Source organism: Phragmites australis, chromosome 10, assembly GCF_958298935.1.
Source record: "Phragmites australis chromosome 10, lpPhrAust1.1, whole genome shotgun sequence".
Classification (NCBI taxonomy): Eukaryota; Viridiplantae; Streptophyta; class Magnoliopsida; order Poales; family Poaceae; genus Phragmites; species Phragmites australis.
The window spans coordinates 6,679,457-6,699,507 of NC_084930.1; the positions used below are offsets into that span (position 1 = coordinate 6,679,457).

A 20,051-nucleotide genomic window follows, 5' to 3' on the forward strand; every position below is an offset into this window, starting at 1 on the left:
ACTCCGTTTCTTGAGTGCTTTTCCCGTCCTAGATAGTTTGATGTGTAAACGATGTATTGTGTCTCTCTCTTGTGTGCGTTTGTTCCAGGCCTCCGAAACCACCTGAGAGAAACCTTCTAACTTGGTCCAGAAAATCTCAAACCGGAACACATTAGTGTTCTTGAATTTCATATCCCCCACAATGAAGAGAGGGGAATGGTCTGAAATCTAAAAGAGAGAGCATGCATTTGGCATCTAGGGAACATAAGATCCCAATCCACTGTATAGAAAGCTCGATCAATTCTAGTTAGGGTGGGGTTTGCATGATTATTGGCCCAAGTAAATTTTCTGCCAAGCAGGTTGATCTCTTTGAGCTCCAGCTCGTTCAAGGTGCTCCTAAAGGCTGACATTAATCTCCTATTTATATTTGCATTACTCTTATCCCCTGCTTGGTAGATGAGATTAAAGTTTCCAACAATAAACCAAGATGCAAGAGAGAAAACTTTCAGATTTTTAAGTTCCTGGAGGAACTCACTCTTGTTGTTATCATCCTGTGGACCGTATACAGAGGTGATTGTCCAGCAAATGTTATCACTTTTCATTAGCAGCTTGGCTAAGATGGTGTAGGACGTGAGTCTTTGATCGGAGAGGGAGAAATAGTTGTCATGACAAGCTAGGATGATGCCACCTCTAGTATCTTGGGCAGGCAAAAACATGCAGTTTTCCAAAAATTGATCACCCACAATTTCTCTAAGTATGGTGCTATCTGGAGCAGCCAACTTGGTTTCCTGTAGACAAACTACAGTTGCACCCGATTCTTGAATCAAGCCCCTAACTGAAGCTCTTTTAGCCGGGTCGTTTAAACCTCTAACATTCCAATTTAAGATCTTGCAGCTATTTTGCGATATGGGCTCCTAAGTAAAACACCTGGCAATGCATTTATAAGCAAACTGAAACCACATCAACCATACTGCAGAGATACAAACAGTGGCTAGTTGGGAGAGTTGTCCCTGTATGGCAATCGCAGCTGAGCTTGTGATCAGACTAGACACAGAAGGGGTCGATCAGGGTGCCCAGAAGGAGAAAAAACACATCGGGGCTGAAAGCCAAATCCCTATCAAGCAGATTTGACACAACATCTCAAGCGAGTTGACCATCCTCGTCGGCCCGCGTAGCACCCAAACTAGAGAGAGGAGACACATTCCAACAAATAAGACCCACTGTTTCCTCCAGTTGCACCGATAATCAAGCTTCATCTTCAATATTGTCATCACCAGGCACTGGCAAGGGGAGGGAGTTGCCATCCAGACCACAGAGCGCGAGAATGGCATTGATGGTCGTGTTCGACAGGGGCTCTGAGAACAAAGCGAAGTAACGTTTTAGAGCAACCTCACTCACATTTTCTTGAGGAGTAATGATACCCCATTTTTTCATCAAAACCTCACATGCTTTCTTCTCAGAATTCATAGAGTAGCCAGGTTTGTTTGCCAGCCTTTCGCTCCTACGAGCAGGTGTTGCGGAGGGAGAGCAATGTTTATTGCTTGCGGCTCTTATTTTTTTGTGGTGAAAGCAGAAGAGGAGCATCGATTTCAGAGGAGACCAAAGTAAGGAAGGAGGCCAACTGGTCATCGTATTGTTGCATGTTCACTGCGTCAATGTTTACCAACTGCGCTTGAACAATCTCCCCATCATTATCTGCAGTTACCATCTGAGCTTGATCAATCACCACCTGATTGTCTTGAGAAGCCACATTTTCAACGACGGGGAGCTCTTCCAGCTCAAACTCAACGGGCCGCGAAGAAGCTACTGAAGGTACAGACTGAGAGGCCTGAAGGCAGTCCACACATGGAGGAAGAGTGGAGGATGGTGGTAGCCCAGAGGCGATAAGCATGCACCGAGAAAACTCCTCAAGCATTGGATCAAAGGTACGGAAAGAAGCCTTTAGAGCTCGATTGATGAATAGGTGTAGCGAGCTAGCATCAACCACGTGTGCGCGCCTTCGAGCATCGAAACATGAGGAAGGAGGCTCACCGCTGGCTGGTGGAGACAAGCTCCCACGTCGGTGTCTACCTCGCAAAAGGGAAATAGAGGATGTGCCAACATGCCCTACACGCCTTAGCGACAAAGAAGCATCCCGGGCACGGCAACTTGCGGCCCGCGAACGCGACCTAGAGGGAGGATACGCGTCGCGCGTGGACATCCTAACAGGAACCCGATGGAAACTGACGTGCGCAGGAGGGGATATTGCGTGAGACTTAAGACGTAGAAACAAGTCGGATCGTCCTCCACGCGTAGGAGGCGGAGAGCGCCCACGCTGACGCCAGCCATTCACCGGAGATTGAGAGTGGCCACGCTCGCGCCGGCCTCGCACCAGTGACTGAGAGAGCAAACGGAGATGGACAGGAGAGCGTGCACGCTGGCACTCACACCAAGATGGAGAACGTGCACATAGGCGCTCTCGCGTAGGAGAAGACGAGAGCTCACCACGCCTAGGAGAAGACGAGCACACAAGCGTGTCCGCGCAGGCACTGTGAAAAGGCAACGGAGGGTGCATACGCTTGTACCAACGAGCAACCCCAGAGTTCCCTCCAGGTGGGGGAACAGGCCTGATTCGCAGACGCAGAGTGAAATGACACCAAACAGCTTGGCAGGGGAGGAAAGGCCTCCGAGGTTAAGGAAGGAGGAGGAACTTGGTGGCTCGACCCGACAGTGATGCGGCAAGCTTGCCGTGTTTCGCGGAGATGAGATTCTTTTTTTCTGGAGGGGCACCATCTTGAGCGGTGTCCATAAGCGAGGCAGAGGATGCAGCGAGGAGGCTCCCTGCAAGCTGCCACATTGTGGTCCGAAGCAAGACATCTGAAGCAGTTACCATTTAATTTCTTTCTGAACAGGGCCAAAATAAAAGGTTTTGAAGGAACAACAAAGAGATTTGGGCTCTTTGGGGAAGCTGAGCACTGGTTAGCAAGGTGGTCGGAGCCACAACACCGCCAGCATCTCGTTGGGTCTATACAAGTAGCCGCCTTGTGATCGTGAGCAAGACAATTGAAGCATTTACCTTGGATGCGTCTTAAGTAGAGCTCAGTAGAGCTCTTGATATCTGCTCATCCTAGCAGATTGCTGAACATTTGATGCGGTGGAAGAGAGGGCCTTTTCTTTTCTCCACCAGTATTTAGACTTCACCTGCTGCCACCCTTCCAAATGTGCAATCTCGCCGTGATCCTCTTGAGTCCCAGGCTCAGCTGCGGATAACTCTTTTGGGGACATTTCGATAGGGAAAACGTCAACAGATGGATTGAAACCGACCCTTTTCTCCCTAGGTTTCTCAGAGATGAGTTGATCTAGTTTCCTGTTGCTGCAAGATTGGTTTTGAAACAGCCTCGAATTCAAGATGCTGGGCGTACTCTTATTACCTGAGCTGTGCTAACTCGCACCCATAGGACAGGGGCGCCAAGGCACCCTGGCCTCCCTGGAAGGCTTGCTGGCGGAGTGAGGCGTCAAACTATGCACTTGGCCGAGGGAGATTGGCCTGAAGTTCTGCACATCTGAAGAAGGCATACCTAAGAAGATGCCCCCCCCCTCTATCTACTGCAGATCAAACAAGGCGATGCCCTGGCCATGCCCACTGCACTCAGGCACCCAGGGATGGAGGAGCTGAACTTGAGTCATGGGCGGACCCACCATAATGCATGGGTATTCAATTGAATATCCAACTTTTTTGCAAAAAAATTGATTATATAGCAGCTATACTACGTATATATATCTCTAGTTAGACCAACTTACTTGTTTGCTGCTTCAATCTATCAGTCCATCCAGCAAATCGTGAGCCCAAGCTACTATCCATCCTCCACTCGGCCTATTAACTAGAAAGAGCCCATCTTCTCATACCACAGCAACAAGCATCAAGAGTTCATGATCTCCATATTGTGACTGCCTAGTTCGGCAGTCAGCAGTTGAGCGTGATTTTTTTGTGCAAGTTAAAGATAGTGACATCATTTAACGCTTCCAAGCCATAAAGGAACATAAAGTTAAATTATAATTTTCTTTTAAATATTTTGTAATTTCTCCTAATTAGTTGAAACTTCTCTACTATGAACAATCTATACTTTAAAATTTACGCTACTATAGATTTCTCGTATTTTAGATTGAATATTTTTTTTTAATACTGAATACCTAATCGCCAAATCCTGGGTCCGCCACTGACCTGAGTCAGCGGATCTGCGGAGGTCGACCCTCCCGGCTGCACCGGTAGAGCTTCCGAGACTTCTTGGTTTCGCTTTGAACCACCATCGCGTTGGAGCTTTCAACTGGAAATCCCTTAGAGGCAACACCAACAATCGCACCATCAAGCTGGTTCGTCGAATTTGGCTCTTCTCTGTCTTCTTGCCGATGTAGATTTGGCGTTCCAGCAACAAAAGTTTCCGTTTGAAGAGGAGAGAACACAACAGACGTTAGAACATCCAGAGAAGGGATCTGGATGAGAGATGAAGGCTCTTGGATCTGGCAGAGGTTTGTGGAAAACGTGGGTGGATTAGCTGGATTTTGGAGGACTCGTGAGGTGATTGTGGAAAAAAGGGGCAGGGTCGGCTGTTCGCGAGAGGGCTCCAACGGCTCCATCCTCCTCCGCCCCAGATCGTTTACCTACACGTAGCGACGGAACGTACGGTTCTGCCGGCCGCCGCGCATCGTGTAGCACAATGCCTGTACGCATGCACCGCGCGCGACGTGCCAAGTGCGTGCTGCGCTCGCGTACAAGCACGGCGGCCGGGTCGGCCGGGCGTCGTCAGGCGGGCGGGCGCTATATATCTCGTGACGGCGCCGCGCGCGGCACACAGTCGACGTCGCACACGCCGACGAAGGCAGGCAGCGTCGGTCGCGTCGATCCGAAATCTCACGACGTGCTGTGCTGTACTGTACTTACCGATGGGCGGCATCAGGCAATCGATGCATCGTTTTCCAGCATGTGCGCGCCGTGCCGCACAGCCGGTACGGTGCTTCAAAAGGACAAAACGATACAGAGCAATATATAGAGCACGCTTACGGTCTGGTTTTTTTACAGTAAACATAACTTATCGAATATGCTTCATAAATTTCAAATAAATTTAAATAAAATTCATGATAATTTTTTCCTACTAGGTAGACCGGTAGACAGGGTAAGACTGAAATTGTCTATACCGATAAAACATGATAATTTTTTTCTATCTGATAATTTTTTTTTCTATCTAAGTAGACCGGTAGACGGGTAAGACCAAAATTTTCTTCCCTGCTTACAGTACGTGCTTCTCATCTAGGCTTTGTAGCCATTGCGAACGTCAACATGCATGACTTCTTTGTCGAGTGTTACCAGGCCATTCATGTGATCATGAACTATCTGTAAATAAAGTAAACTCCGAACGAATGCAACTTGACTCGCCAGTCAGTCCTACACTTGTACAAATCCAGAACACTAGCTACACTGCCAGCTAGATACCCTAGAGTTCACGGGCGTCCCTTACAAGCTCACTCTTCTATAAAGCAGCACCACCCCGAAACCCTAGAGTGCACACTCCTACACTCTAGCTAGTACAACACTCAGCAGCAGCAGCAGCCATGGAGGCGAGCAGCAAGAAGCTCCGGCCCTTCCTCCTCACCCTGCTGCTGCTGCTCTCCACCGCCGTGACGCCCATCCTCTCCTGCGACTGCGACAAGCCCAAGGCCCCCAAGCCGTCGCACCCGCCCAAGACCAAGCCTTCATACCCGTCGCCCAAGCCCAAGAACCCCAAGCCGCCCAAGGGCCCCACCTACCCGTCGCCGGTGAACCACCCGCCCAAGAGCCCCTCCTACCCGCCGGTCGTCGGCCCACCGGTCACTCGCCCGCCGGTGACATACCCGCCGATCCCCACGCCTCCAGTCGTCGGCCCGCCGAAGGGCCCCGTCACGCGCCCGCCATTCGTCGGCCCACCGGTTACTCGCCCGCCGGTGACATACCCGCCGATCCCCACGCCTCCAGTCGTCGGCCCGCCGGTCACCTACCCGCCAATCACCGGCCCTCCGACGACGCCCCCGGTCGTCGGTCCACCCGTCACGTACCCCCCGATCACTGGGCCCCCGACGACGCCTCCGGTCACGTACCCGCCCGGCGGAGGCAGCACCACGCCTTGCCCTCCTCCACCACCGCCTGTGACCCCGACGCCGTCGTCGCCGACGTGCCCGGTGGACTCGCTGAAGATCGGTGCGTGCGTGGACCTGCTGGGCGGGCTGGTGCACATCGGCCTCGGCGACCCGGTGGTGAACAAGTGCTGCCCGCTGCTAGAGGGGCTGGTGGAGCTGGAGGCGGCCGTGTGCCTCTGCACCACCATCAGGCTCAAGCTCCTCAACATCAACATCTACCTGCCCCTCGCGCTCCAGCTCCTCCTCACCTGCGGCAAGGCTCCACCGCCCGGCTACACCTGCACCGTCTGATCAACCCATCCATGCATGGATGCATGTATGTACGTACCTACCCCCACATCCATCGGCATATGCAAGTAACACATGCACGTTTGCTCAACTCTGACTAGATCTGTTTCTTTGTGAAAATGCAGGAGTTTTGGAGTGCGCTGTTTTGTTACTTTGAAGAAGGGTCGACATGAGAGGATGTCGTCTGCTTTGTGCTAGGCTCCAGAGGAGGAACAGGACGATCAGCTAACGATGGGTCGACTGTTCTATGCTCAATCGTTTCTGTTGTGGTTTTAAACCTGTTTAGTTGTTTTCAGTTTGGTACGCACCTTGATTTGTGGTACGGTTAAGTTTGATATGCAAGATGGGTGACGATTAATTGTTAATTTGTATTCTCGATTTGTCATGAACTCATGATGAAGAGCAAGGAACAGTGTTGCATGTCTTCAATAATTCTACACTTGTTTTTGTCTGTGGATGTTCTTGTGAGCCTGGCCTTCTCGAGCGAGACTGAGATCATGTGTGGAGGATTATAATAAAGGTGATGCTAAAATACAGATGCTTTTTTTTTAGTTTTTTTAGTGATGACAGTGAGCTTTTCAGCCTTGTTCAACCTCCCGATAGCTCCCCTCACCCTTGCGCTCCCCCGCCCCTCAATCGAGCTCGGGTACTCGCCTCCGCCTCCCGTCCTCCTCCACCCATCTTCAGTAGGGCTCTTGTTGCCGAATCAACCGGCGCCGCGCTAACCCGCGCCCGTATCTCCCTCACCCCGGCACTAGCCCACCGGCCATCCGTGGCCGATGATGGCTCCGCCTCCTCCGTCAGACGAAGAAACCACCATCTAAAAAAAGTCACCTGATCTATGCATCTCGTTTTCATTTTCAGACGCTTGATCATTAGGAGGTGCATTATAATAATAGCATGAGGTGTCGCAGTGTCGGTGACTGATTTTATAGCATGTGTGTTGTCGTGTATATGAATCTGAATATCTGATGTATGTAATTGGAAATTTGGAATATATGATTGGTTTTGATAATGTCAGTGCGTGAGACTGAGAGTCTGAGACACTACCTACGTAGAGTAGTTGTCGGGTCCTGCTTGGCTCGAAATCTCACATGCATATACGCATCATGCATGACGACGTGACTTATCGACGAGTGGGGATCTGGCTAGTCTCACGTACGGCCGCGAAGCTCTAGAGAATACTTTGACGACGGCCTGCGGTCTCAGTGTCCCTGCACCTGCAGTACGTCTGCATGAGTCGACAGGGCGGCACGCCATGTGATAGGCGCAAAAGTGGCGCGAGGACATGTGTCATTTGGCGCTATGTCACCCGTGACCGAAGTCGCACTGACTTTACTAGCAGCCGATCGGCCTCTTTCACCGTCTGTTTTTATCGATGTGGCATGTGAAATCTTTAACAGTTGCTGCTGTCTTCTTGCACGCACTGCCACAAGCATTTGCGTGAGACACGATTTGAATCTGAACCACCGAGGATGGGACCTTGATCAGCGTAGTGAAACGTATACAGGATTAGAATGGATAACATGGCGTTTAGCAGTTAATTGTTGCTCGATGAAAGTGGTTGAGGAGAAAATTAGCTCAACAAAGACGTACATATTGGAAAATACCATCTATATTTTGTGAGGATGATAGATAGGACCCGGAACCACAGTGACATATATAGCAATGGATGATACATAGGACCCAGGGCCACACTGACATATATATCGCAATGGTACTGACACATCGAAGATATTTATCCATTCGGTTCGGTGATACTAAAATGATGCTACTCATCTTGCTGGCATAATATCCCCTTCATGAACACACAGCCTAGATCTGTTACTGTTCAAAGTACTGCGGAGCTGCACCACTCACAGGGATGATAGAGATACAGCAAAATGTGCCCCCGGAACATATCACTCCAAGAATGTTGAAGTGGCATCCTCTGTTCATCAGGTACAGAATACAGTGGTACGCACAAAACGAAGAGAATGGAAATCACGTCTCCTGGTTTTCAAGGGATTTTACCGGATGAGCACAGGAAAGCATATACTAAATGCGAACATGCAGGCGACATATATACACCAAAATGCAGTTTGCAAATGCCAGTGAGACAAATAGACCAATCCCCAGCTATCTTTCTTGGCTAGGTTTCACTTTGTTCCTTGATGACCTTGTAACCTGAAGTGATTTATGGCCTGCACTACTGGAAGATTTCTCCAAATCTTACTCGCCATTGCTAATGGTGCCAACTTTATTTGGTTCTGTAATCGTAACATCATCTTTGTTGCTACATTCACTACCTGGTTTCTCACCATCACCACCATTTTTCCTTTTCTTTGGATGTGCCACCTATGAAAACTTGACCCAAGGGAATAGATATCCAGAAGGTATTGCATTTAAGATCGAGAAAAGACTCTGAAAACCGGCTACATACAACCCGCACACTATCGAGCGACCGCGCCACGGCCACAAAGAACACACAACGAGGAGCCCTTTTTTACGTGAACCGGGGTTAAACCCTGGTTGTTAGCCTCACACCTGGAGTTCTTACCACCATGCTATTCGCATATTCTCGATGTACCACCTATGGTGTCTTTCTTTTGCTGCCCCTGGCAGCCCTGGAGGTCGCAACTCGCTTTTTTGGCCTCAAATTATCACCATCTTCTCCATTCATCTCTAAATCCTCGGCGCCACCATTTGCGGCCACTTGTTCCAGGCTAGCAGCTATCATTTTGCTAGACTGGGTTCCAGTCAATTTTTGCAGTTGTGGCACATAAGCTGTGGTCTGAGCAAAGCGAGTAGATGTCAGAAGCTAGAAACATTTGGGATAGCTGAAGGCATAATACTGAAGCGGACAATTACTTACCCTGCCACCAGCCGTTATGAATTCAATTTTCTTTCCTACAAGGGTCAGAAACTTGTTAAATCCTCAAAGTGGAATAGACAGCTGACGAGTGCTCATATACAGAATTGAAAACATTACTATTGGTGTTGCCGTATATTAACAAGTTTGATTTGTTAATAATTAACATGATGTAACTTGAGGAAAATCTCACCATTGACTTTACCAGGCTTCTTGCCCCAGCGGTGATGAAATAACCATTCCTCTGGAAAGCGGTCACAGTCAGCATCAACTTCAACAGCATATTTCACAACCTACTAAAAAATTCTTGGTCAGGACTTAAAGTATTCTGCAAGGTTACTTCACTATAATGCATTTCAGTTCCTCAATGCAATGTCAAGTTAGACCCACCTCTTGGATACTGTGGTGCAGTGCTTCAGAACTCTCCCTGGATAGGCTTGAAGCAATTTGTAATGGATGGATTCTTGACTGAAAAGAAAAAAGATCAAAATTGATTGTTGCATTCCATGCAAGCTTCACAAACCATTGTACTAATACCTGGTAAAGCACCTCGTCTGCAATCCAATTACCAATGCCTGATATAAAGCTCTGCTCATTTTAAAAGAAGTGTAATAAATCAAGTGTGTATACAAAATAACAAGAAGTCCATTCTGTATATTGTAGGGGGGCCATTTTTTTTAGAGGTAAAAGCTTATATTGGTTGGATGCTGATTACCTGATCAAGTAAAAGAGCTTTTATTCCAATCTTCTTCCTACCCAGGGAGTCCAAAAAATTGTCAACAGACATTGGCTCAAAGAGAGCATCCGGACCAAGCTCAGAAATTGGGGGTACAGTTTCAGGCTGCAAATATTACCTGGGTGAGGAAATCTGTACGAAATAAATTGGAAAGGAATATTCAGATAATTTAGAAAGAACTTGTGAAGGTACCAACATCTTCAAACAAGCGAACTCTTGCAAAGCGCCTTTTATCAGTAAAGGAAAACTCCAAGCCATCATCAAGCTGTAAATCAAGCAAAAAAAGTTAGATACATCAGAGTTCAAAATCAACATCATATGAGACAGATTTTGAGTTTCACACAAAACGGATAGGTTGGAGCAAATTAAACTGAAGTCAAATAACAATATGATGCACATCTTTGAAACAACCCCTAATCAGTCACAGTAGGTGGCCAAAATTGCCTGCCATATCTCCCAGCAATCCATCATCATGAGGGACTAACCCATGGAAAAATTCCAGATTTTACTCACCCATCCGTGAGCTGATACATTGGTTTCATGGAACCAATTAATTCCCATGGCTCCCAAGGACCTATGTTGAGCAAGAGGGAACCTACAGATGCTCACCTGTGAGACTCCCTGGACCCTAAAAGGATGGATGAAGCTTAGCTAGTGGGGACCTTCAAAGCCTCTGCCCATGGGATTTTAGTAAATGATTAGTTGTCGGTTCATCTGAAGATATGTATACTAAGATTGCTGTAAGGATAGTCGGTATGAAGCCATGACTCTTCTTGTCTATTGACTGTTATTTTACAAACCAACGAAACTGTGCAAGAACAAGGATTCTATGTTGATTTCAACTTGCGAACTGCTACTTCACACCAGACTTCGTCAGTCTATATAAGCACAACTGCAAAATTAACACGTCACAAAGAAGAATGCCAGAAAAAAATTGAAGTGATATCATCTCTTGGATCACTACCTTAACGAAAAATTTAGAGTACTTGGAGGGCCACTCCTCTTCGGAATTGACAACCGATCTGCAATCATATGCATAATTATTTCCTAAAATCCCCTTGGTGAAATCAGATAATTGCAAGCTAAAAATTGGAAAAGACCACTCGCCTCTTATAGTTTGTGACAGGAACGCCCTTTATATATATTGCACCAGCCATCCCTGCAATCCAAAGCATGTTCTTATCAGCCCTCGTATTAGACTGATGCAAAGTAGTAGAACGTGGGGTTCCTCAGGAGAATTCAACTTAAATCACCACTAATCATTGCAAATTACGCCCAATTGCACACTAGCATCAACTAAAAGGCAGCATTTTGACTACCCATTGCTCCAGGATAAGCAAGTTGAGACAAGAGCAGGGCAACGAGATAGGAGCGAACAAGAAAAGACTAAGCCTAGGCTACGCATGCACTGACCGAACTGGAAGGACGGGAAGGGCGGCGCGTCGAGTCGGAGCCAGAGGTTCTTGCCCCTCCGTCGCGCGGCGACGATGGTCCTCCCGACCATGGCGCGCTCGAAGGCCACGCGGCCGACGCCGGCAACGACCACCTTGGAATCGTCCGCCACGGCGCAGCGCGCGATGCGCCGGCCCACGCAGTGCGCCTCCAGCGCCCGCCGCGCCGCCTCCACCTCCGGTAGCTCCGGCATCGCCGCGCACGCTCACCTCCGCCCTCCCCCTCCCTCTCTCTGCCCGCCTGGACCAACCGTCTCCTCCCCTCGTGAATTGTGAGAGCCTTCTCCTTCCGGCCCAGTGAGCCCATGCGTTGGGTCGCTTTGCTTCTGTTTTTTATATATATAAAGATTACTTGACATTTGCAAAAATGATAAAATCTACCCTATCGTCGTCCGTTCAACAGCTAAGAATATGCAATACCTTATAGACCTCGACTGACAGTGCATTTGTCGGTGTATCAGGAACCGGAGCCAGAGGATACGTAGAACAACACAACGCACAAGGCAAAACGCCAATAAGGAAGAACGAGAGACATTGTGAGCTAGGTTGAGTACAGTTCCAACCGGAGAATAAGGAGCCTTAAGCTCTTAGTTAGGCCAGTGTTCTTGTAACCAGCAACATCCTTGAGGGACTTCCTCAGGACAGTTATTGCATCCATACAGGAGTAGGGTGTTACGCCCCCGTGCGGCCCGAATCTGTCTAAATTCCGGTGCATTTACTTCTTCTTGCACTAGGTCGACGCCCCCACCACCGGCCGTTGCATTCATTCCCATTTATTTCTCCGACGAACTTATTCAGGATCATCCCCCGGCCGAATCTCTAAAAATGGGTCTCTCGGGATCCCTGCGACAGGAGTTAATCCTCCGACAGCATTTAATAATCGAGGAGAGTAAGGTCAGTGGGCGATACCTTCATTCGATTTAATTCAATTGCAGAACTATATGTATAATTAGTTTTTTAATAGAATGTGTATTCGGTAAATTGAAAAATATTGCACATTAATTTTTTTTAAAATTATTTAGTGGGTGTAAAAGTGTACGGATTTTTTAATAAAGTGATTATGTGAGAATACAAAATCTAATTTGTCGAACAATAATAGTTATGAAGCACAAATATCATATAACCCGGTACGAAGTTTACATACGCTGATAAATATTATATAGGGCATAGGGTTTTTCATCGCTACGCGAATAGACCGTAACCGTAAAGAGATGACCACAAACGTTAGCATGTACGGTACGTCTAAAGACTAATATAATAGCGTGTTGCTGCTAAACCTAACATGTCTTAAAGAATAAAAATATGTTAGAATACAATAGGTGCTCTCTACTGAGTGCACATAGGATATTTGCCCTTTCTTAGGGCATCGGGTCCCCTGCCTTAGCGCGACGGACTGGTAGTTGGCACACATGAAGAAGCGTAGTTCATATGTGTAGGATATGTCCTGAGACTCGCGTATCCTATAAGGGTCGCCACAGAAGTACATTGGTTATTCGACCCCTTAGGGGATGAAAATCCTCTAATGTTTCTTGGGTAGGCTTGGTGGAGCTGAGGAAGATATTGCAGGAAAAAGTGGTCTATCCATGGATGAGGGTGGGGTTATTTATAATAGATGGGGGCTGGTGCATGGACTGAGTGCAAGGGCTCGACTGGGGGTGTCGGTGTATCAAGAACCGGGGGTCCCTGAGTCCCGAGGCCAGGCCAGCCATCCGCCACATGGCGCCATCCCGCGAGGTCCCTCCTGCAGGGTGAGGAAAGTTCAAGTCCAGGGAGAAGGTGCTCGGGGCCACAGTCACTGGTCCCTGAGCACCCCAGTTCCCCGATGACCCGCGGAGTCTAAGTACCGGGAAGAAAGTGCTCGGGCCGGTGCCTGGTCACCCCCGAGCACCCTAGTCCCCCGATGATCAGAAGAGCTAAAGTTCCGGGAGAGAGTGCTCGGAGCTGCGGGCGGTCGCCCCCGAGCACTCGGTTCCCCGAGGTTCCACGCAAAGAGTGCACGGGAGAGAGTGCTCGGGGCTGCACGTGGTAGCCCCCGAGCACTCGGTTCCCCGAAGGATCATACAAGAGTGCTCGGGAGAGAGTGCTCGGGGAGGTGAACAGTACTCCCGAGTACCCGGTACCCCGAGGATAAGGATAGGCATTCTCGGGAGAGAGTGCTCGGGGACGTGAACAGTACCCCTGAGCACTCGGTGCCCCGACGACCCAGAAAGGCCCCCGAGGGGCCCACCGATGAGGTGTCCGCCAGTCAGAGGCCCGAGGCCGCATTTAATGAGCGTGCGTGGCCTGACACATCCAATTGCTCCCACCGCAGCGTCAGTTCCTGCCATGCTTTGGCAGAGGCGCGTGAGGCTATTAATTGCACGGGTCCCGTCCCGTATCACCCCTATCATCGCAAGGATCGCGTTCCGTCTGCCGCCCTGCTGTGGCAGAGGAACAAGACAGGGCGGGCACGCCGGGTCGCTCTGCGGCTGCCCAGTGGGCCCTCTCCACGGCGCCCGTTGCCAGGGCGTTTATGGTGATAGGTGACCGGGCGTGCGACGCATTTTCCACCCCCGGTCACTTCACCCAGAAGAAATGATGATGTCTTTCCCAGTCACGACATCTTGGAACTTGTGCCCCCCTCCTTCCCATTCGGGGCATGTCGCAGCCGGCGAGTGCTTAAAAGAGTCAGCAACATAGAAGAGAAGAGAGGTCCAATCGGCGACGAAGCGCACAAAGAATAGGCCCGAACAAGCCACCGATAGAAAGATACAGGACAAGTAAAAGATACACAGAACAACACAGCATACAAGGCACAAGGAATAGCCCCTGCCGAAGAACAAGGAGCATCAAGCTCTTAGTTAGACAAATATTCTTGTAACCAGCAACATCCCTGAGGGACCTCCTCAGGGCAGTTATTGCATCCATACAGAAGTAGGGTATTACGCCCCCGTGCGGCCCGAACCTGTCTAAATTCTGGTGCATTTACTTCTCTTTGCACTAGGCCATCATCCTCCATCCACCGGCCGTTGCATTTACATCCACTCCCATTTATTTCTCCGACGAGCTTATTCAGGATCATCCCCCCGGCCGAATCTCTAAAAAGGGGTCTCTCGGGATCCCTGCGACAGAAGTTAATCCTCCGACAGGGGGCTGGAGCATAGGATTCCTTGTGAAAGCTGAAAAAGTGGTGGTATTGATGCTTGACAGAGATTCCCTGTGGAAGCTGTTGCTTAGTGTGGTTATTTCATTCTGCAGAAGTTCAATAAGTAGTTATTATTGCCTCTGCATGTAAGGCAGGGAATCCAACGAAATCATTGTGCTTAAAAAAATATATATTGGTAGAATGATAAATTCCGATCATTTTATTGAAGAAATTAAAGTACATCATATATAAGGGTCATCGTAAGTATTTATTGCTTGTCTGTGGCTACAGTACGTAAGACAATATGCACCGACTCGTACCCTACTTGTACACAATCTTCGACACGATACAATGGCATGTAATAATCCATCCCTGAACGAAGCATGGCTTATGGAAAGACAGATTGCTGGGTGTAAGAAAGTATCTACTGGGTTGGTGGAAAATATGGAGGTTTCTCATCTACCGCATGTAGTGAGGTACTTATCCCACAAAGCTTCATTGAGTTCATGTAGCCTCATCTTCATTCGTTCAACATCCACACGCCTCATTGTCGTAGCCTCATAGTAGTTGTAGTTGATGTTCACATACTATTCTTTGTTCACGTTACATTCGTACTTGCACCTAGGCTTGTTATACTGTTAGATGGAAGCAGGTGAATTAGATGAAATTCATAGCAGATATGATTTCATGCACACTTACCCCACATCAAAACCAAGCGATCGTGGCAAATGGGAACGGTTTCAGGCTTGCTATTTTATCGCAGTCGCACCGTGTCATGCATGCGTTGTGCGCTTCTATGTCCAACTCTAGCTTCCTCTTCTCCTAATTTGTGTCTTCATTTCTCCTTTGCTCTTCGTCCTCACGCTTGCATCTATCATGGATGTCGCGTGATAACTCGTAATGGCCCATCTTTCCCTTACCCTTATCAGACCCGCACCCGGATGCCATGGAAGGGATTTTGTTGGACTACGTTAGAAATGAAGTAGCCATGGTTGAGTCACCCTTATATATAGAAGTGGGGGGATACTGTAAGGAACTGTTCGAGGAAGAGTTATTGCGTTGCCAGGGTGGATCCCAGGGAATCCTTTCGCGCGCATGACAAAAGCGTCCACCGACAGAGAGAGAATGAGGTGCGGTACTATAGAAAAAGGGATAAGGTCATGGACGAGTGCTTCCTCATCATTTTACTACGTGTAGTGAGGATATATCCAATCTATAGGATAAGATGTGTAAAACTTTGTCGTATAATATATGATTAAAGGTCAGGCGTATGACCTCGATGAAGGACTTCAATGGTGCCATCATCCATTCCTCTGAATCTTTTGATTATTATGGCCACTCACATGAGTGGTAGACTTGGTACCTAGAAGTATCAAAGTGGTCACTAACATCAAGCGCAAGCAATTCGTAAAGCAGATATGTCCCATAATTATCAGAATTGTGACTAACATATAACCCGAGACATTCTTGATGGAATCTGATGTGATAAGTTAAAGATGAGTTATTTGGTCTGTTCGTGTGTAAAGTATTAGTCAGGACAGAGGTGTTGTCATTTTATGGTAAAAGTTGAGTCATGTTCACTTCGTGTCTAAAGCCTGAAGCATGACATATGTGTTGTCATTTCACGCTTAAAGCTCCGTCATATGGTCACTTCATGTGTAAAGTGTGAGTCACGACAAGGATGCTGTGCTGCAGCAAGGTGTTGTCATTTATTGCTAAAAGCTGAGGCGTGTGATCACTCATTGTTACCTCATCTGTCCTCTACCACTGGGACATCTTGTCTACAAACACAACTCAATCGAGTCTTTACTGGTAGTTGGCACACACGAAGAAGCGTCTGCCATAGGTGTAGGAGATGTTACTACTTATAATATCATTACATGTTCAGATTGACGTGAAGCGCCCCAGGTTATCCCCGATGCTTAAAACCATTATTATATCAGTCCCTGGATCAGTCGCTGGTAAATAAGAGTCTTACAACAGGTAATATCAATGCCATACAACTTGAGGGGCGGTGAGCATAATCCACCAGCCTAATAAAACATACAACACTAAGCTCATGTGCATTATTACAAGGGACCACGACAACAGAGCACATAGCAGAGACAGCATGGAGAACACACCACTTCATAGGCAACTCGGGTGCGGACGCGACCAAGCCTATTCGTCTGCCTCACCGTCTGCCTCGATGAAGTCCGGGTCGTCCTCTGAAAGTACAAGCAAGGGTGAGTACAAGAGTACTCAACAAGTCTCAACCCTTGCCCTATGGTAGGGGTACAAATACATGCATAAGTGGATAACAAGGATAAGCTGCAAGGTTCAATTTTGCAAAAAGCTAAGTTTTACACATGCATGGTTTAGTTTATATAAAGCGTTTTATGAAACCGACATCAGTAATAAAAAGAGGTTGTCAAAGTCTTATCGTTGCTGAACTCCCTGTCTACGGCAACTCACGGCACACGGCCGGACCTATATTCCAAAACAGGGCACACCTGCCCACTCACTCACAAGGAGAACACACGCAACCCATGCTAGTTGCTGCGATCGAACCGTAGTTCGTCCATGACCGTGGATACGGCTATTCGAATAGTTTTACCTCTGCAGAGTTGTACACTTTACCCACAAGCTGAGTTCGACAACATTCCACTGTTGTGGAAGCGTGACTCAACAAAGCCATTACCCACCACAGCATCATCATACTAACCGCCTACACCTGCTCCATGGTTCCCCGCTGCACACCTGCCTCCAGACGATAGTAAACTAGCTGGGAGGATTTAGACTAAGCCCTGCCCATACAAGGTCGAGTGGTTGTACTGTAGAGACTAGGTAGGATATCACATCAACTCGGTCCTTAAACGAGCTAAGGCAAACATCTCCACATAAAGCCTGCCACCCGGGCAGCACTCCTCCCAAAGCCTATCTCACGGACAACGCTTCTACTCACTAGGCATTCCCGAAGGAACCCTAATTTTGCCCCAGCTCTACCCCAATTCAGGTATTATCATTGTCATCCAACAATGTTTTACCCAACCATAACCCACACAACACCAACACCAAGTTTTACACCTTTAAAAAGCTAGATATAATTAAACGTGAAGTAGCGATAAAGACTATCATCCTAAGCATGCTAATAACAAGGTAATCACCTGAGCTTAAGTGAATGGACTAAGGCGAGATCCTAAGTTTACCAAGATTTAGCATGTAGGGTAAATAAAAGAAGGCTTGCTAAGCTATCATAGGTCATAACTAGTTCAACAGTTTAAAATATGCCAACCAGTAATACTTCATCCAGTATATCGGAATAAAACGGTTGCTACGAGTCGCGTTGATAAAACTGGGTTCAATATGGTCAAAGGGAAAATGGATTGAGACTTGCTTTCGTTGAAGTCCTTGAAGGGGTCCTGCTCGAACTCCTAGATTCCTGTCACCTCCTCCTCCTCCTCAACGAACTCTCCGGCGTCTAGTCACGACAAACAACAAGGCAAACACACCATTAAAAAAATAAATTTGAAATAAATTAAAAAATGGTATTAATGGATAGAGTTTGAATTTAGAAGAATATTGGTGGAAGAATCGTCGAAATCGGAGTTAAAATGGAGGAGTTATGGGTTTTAGAAGTTAATAGGTGGAAAAAAAGAAAAAGGGGAATATCCTCGGAATATTCCACTAAAATTCGGTTTTCTTGGGAAAGGTGAAAGAGTTTTGTGCATGGTGGGCTGTATATGGTGTTGGGCTTGGCTAGTGGGCTAGCCTTCTGGGCCGAAGCGGCCCACGACGGCTTGACGGGGGTACGGACGACCGGCGGACGGCGTTAAGACACCAGGCCCACCAGTTGGGTTAAGGTAGAGAGAGGGGTGACGGAAGGGAGACGGTGGGGAGACGTCGGCTCAGAGGGGTGGTGCGAGGTGGCAGCGGGGATATTTTTGTGGCGGAGCACCGCCGGAAAGCTCGCCGGAAGACCTTTCCGGTCGCCGTTCTCGACAGCGAATGTACCGGAAAAGAGAGAGAGGTGTGGGGAATCCGTTTTTGTGATGAACCGAGCGAGGGGAGGGATAGGATGGGCTGGCGACTTGTGGCTATAGCGGCGGCTCGGGGAACTCGTCGTGGATCTCAATGAGGGCTAGGGGAGAGGGGGTGAGTGTGGGGAAGGGTGGAGGTGCTTGGTGCGGTGCTTTGTGGCCAAAATGGTGGCGGTTGGAGCTCGGTCGAGGGAGATCGACCGTGGGGGTGAGCTCGAAGGAGAGAGAGAAAGAGGAAGCAGTGAGAGTGAGAGAGGGTAGGAGGGAAGCGAGTCTTGCCTCAACGTGCTCGGGTGGTCGCAGTGAAGAGGAAAGGAGCTCGGTCAGGCTATTTATAGGCGGGGAGGAGAGGCAGAGCTCGGGCGGCAAGAACGGTGGCAAGGACGCGCTCGCCGAGCTTGGTACAAGTGGTGTAATTATAGCCGTAGCTGAGTGACTTGGCTCTGGCAATCCCGTGCGCGTGTGCGTGGGTGTGTTGGTGAGGGAGAAAAAATGGCCGGGGCGAGCGGACAACACGGTGGTGTCTAGCAGCTGGGCTTCCCAAGCATGGTCGTCGTCCGTGCTGTGGGATGTGACCAAGCTAGGCAGGGGAAGACGGGAGGACGGCACGACAGGATGACGTGCGGTAGAAAGGGGGGTCACCTGCGCTCAGTGGCTGGGCGAGCTCCAGCGTACGCATGCGCGTACCGCGTGGGCACGGCGCTATCCCGGGGAGGAAGAAGGAGGGGTGCGTGGTCTAGGCTGGCGCAGCCCGAAAAGAAGAGAAGAAGAGGGGAGGTGGGCTGGGGAAGGAGGGAGAGGGAGGACGGCCCAGTGAGAGGAGGACGGCCCAGTGAGAGGAGGACAGCCGGGCCAGGAAGAAGAAAGGAGCGGGTTGGGGAGAGAGATGGGCCAGCCGGGTGAGAGGGAAAGGAAAGAGAGACTGGGCCAGGCCAAGAGAAAGAAGGAAATTGAGTCCAAGAGGAAGGATGAGGTTCTGAGATTTTGGAGAAAGTTTATTTAAAATGCTTTGAAAGGATTTTGAAAAGATTTGTTTGAATCAAATTTGAAATTTGATTTGGCCAAAAACTGAGATGTTACATGACGTAACCTGTCGCTACCACCTTTTAAGAGCGATGTGTCCAAACGCTGCCAACTATTCAAGTACAATGCACACGTTCGACCGAGCACAAAAAATTATTATCCTCACACGGTAAAGAAACCAATACCAACTATTGTTGTTCTCACTCTCTACAAATGCAAAGGTCAGCAGTAGAACTTGATTGTTCCCGTCAACCCTATTAGTAGTCAGGATCTGTCCCGTGAACTTGTCGGTAAGGAAAGTGTCGTCGATGCACAGGATAAACCGACAATGCTTGAAAGCTTCGATATATGCCTGTATCACGAAGAAACATCCCTTCAAGACGTACTTGCCAGGTTTGGACAGTAATAGGTACTTATAAATGTCGTAATACGT

General features: G+C 48.5%; 2 protein-coding genes across 3 annotated transcripts; one reads left to right on the top strand and one right to left on the bottom strand.

Annotated features, from left to right (window-relative positions):
- The first annotated feature begins 5,490 nt into the window (after positions 1 to 5,490).
- LOC133930050 (36.4 kDa proline-rich protein-like) lies at positions 5,491 to 6,463 on the top strand. The gene has a single exon (XM_062376751.1). The coding sequence runs from the start codon at positions 5,566 to 5,568 to the stop codon at positions 6,415 to 6,417; it is 852 nt and encodes a 283-aa protein (XP_062232735.1). The 5' UTR covers positions 5,491 to 5,565; the 3' UTR covers positions 6,418 to 6,463.
- Positions 6,464 to 8,284: 1,821 nt separating this feature from the next.
- Positions 8,285 to 11,768, bottom strand: LOC133883613 (formamidopyrimidine-DNA glycosylase-like). Of its 2 annotated transcripts, XM_062322988.1 has the most exons (10): positions 11,415 to 11,767; positions 11,109 to 11,160; positions 10,966 to 11,023; positions 10,198 to 10,266; positions 9,981 to 10,106; positions 9,803 to 9,853; positions 9,656 to 9,733; positions 9,459 to 9,558; positions 9,269 to 9,303; positions 8,285 to 9,187 (listed from the first exon to the last, which is right to left on the bottom strand). In XM_062322988.1, the coding sequence occupies exons 1-10, from the start codon at positions 11,644 to 11,646 to the stop codon at positions 8,987 to 8,989; spliced, it is 1,002 nt and encodes a 333-aa protein (XP_062178972.1). In that variant the 5' UTR covers positions 11,647 to 11,767; the 3' UTR covers positions 8,285 to 8,986. The 2 variants fall into 2 exon arrangements, 1 of the variants encoding a protein (XP_062178972.1); XR_009902923.1 differs by lacking the exon at positions 8,285 to 9,187 and having other exon boundaries at positions 9,459 to 9,561; positions 11,415 to 11,768.
- Positions 11,769 to 20,051: the final 8,283 nt, after the last annotated feature.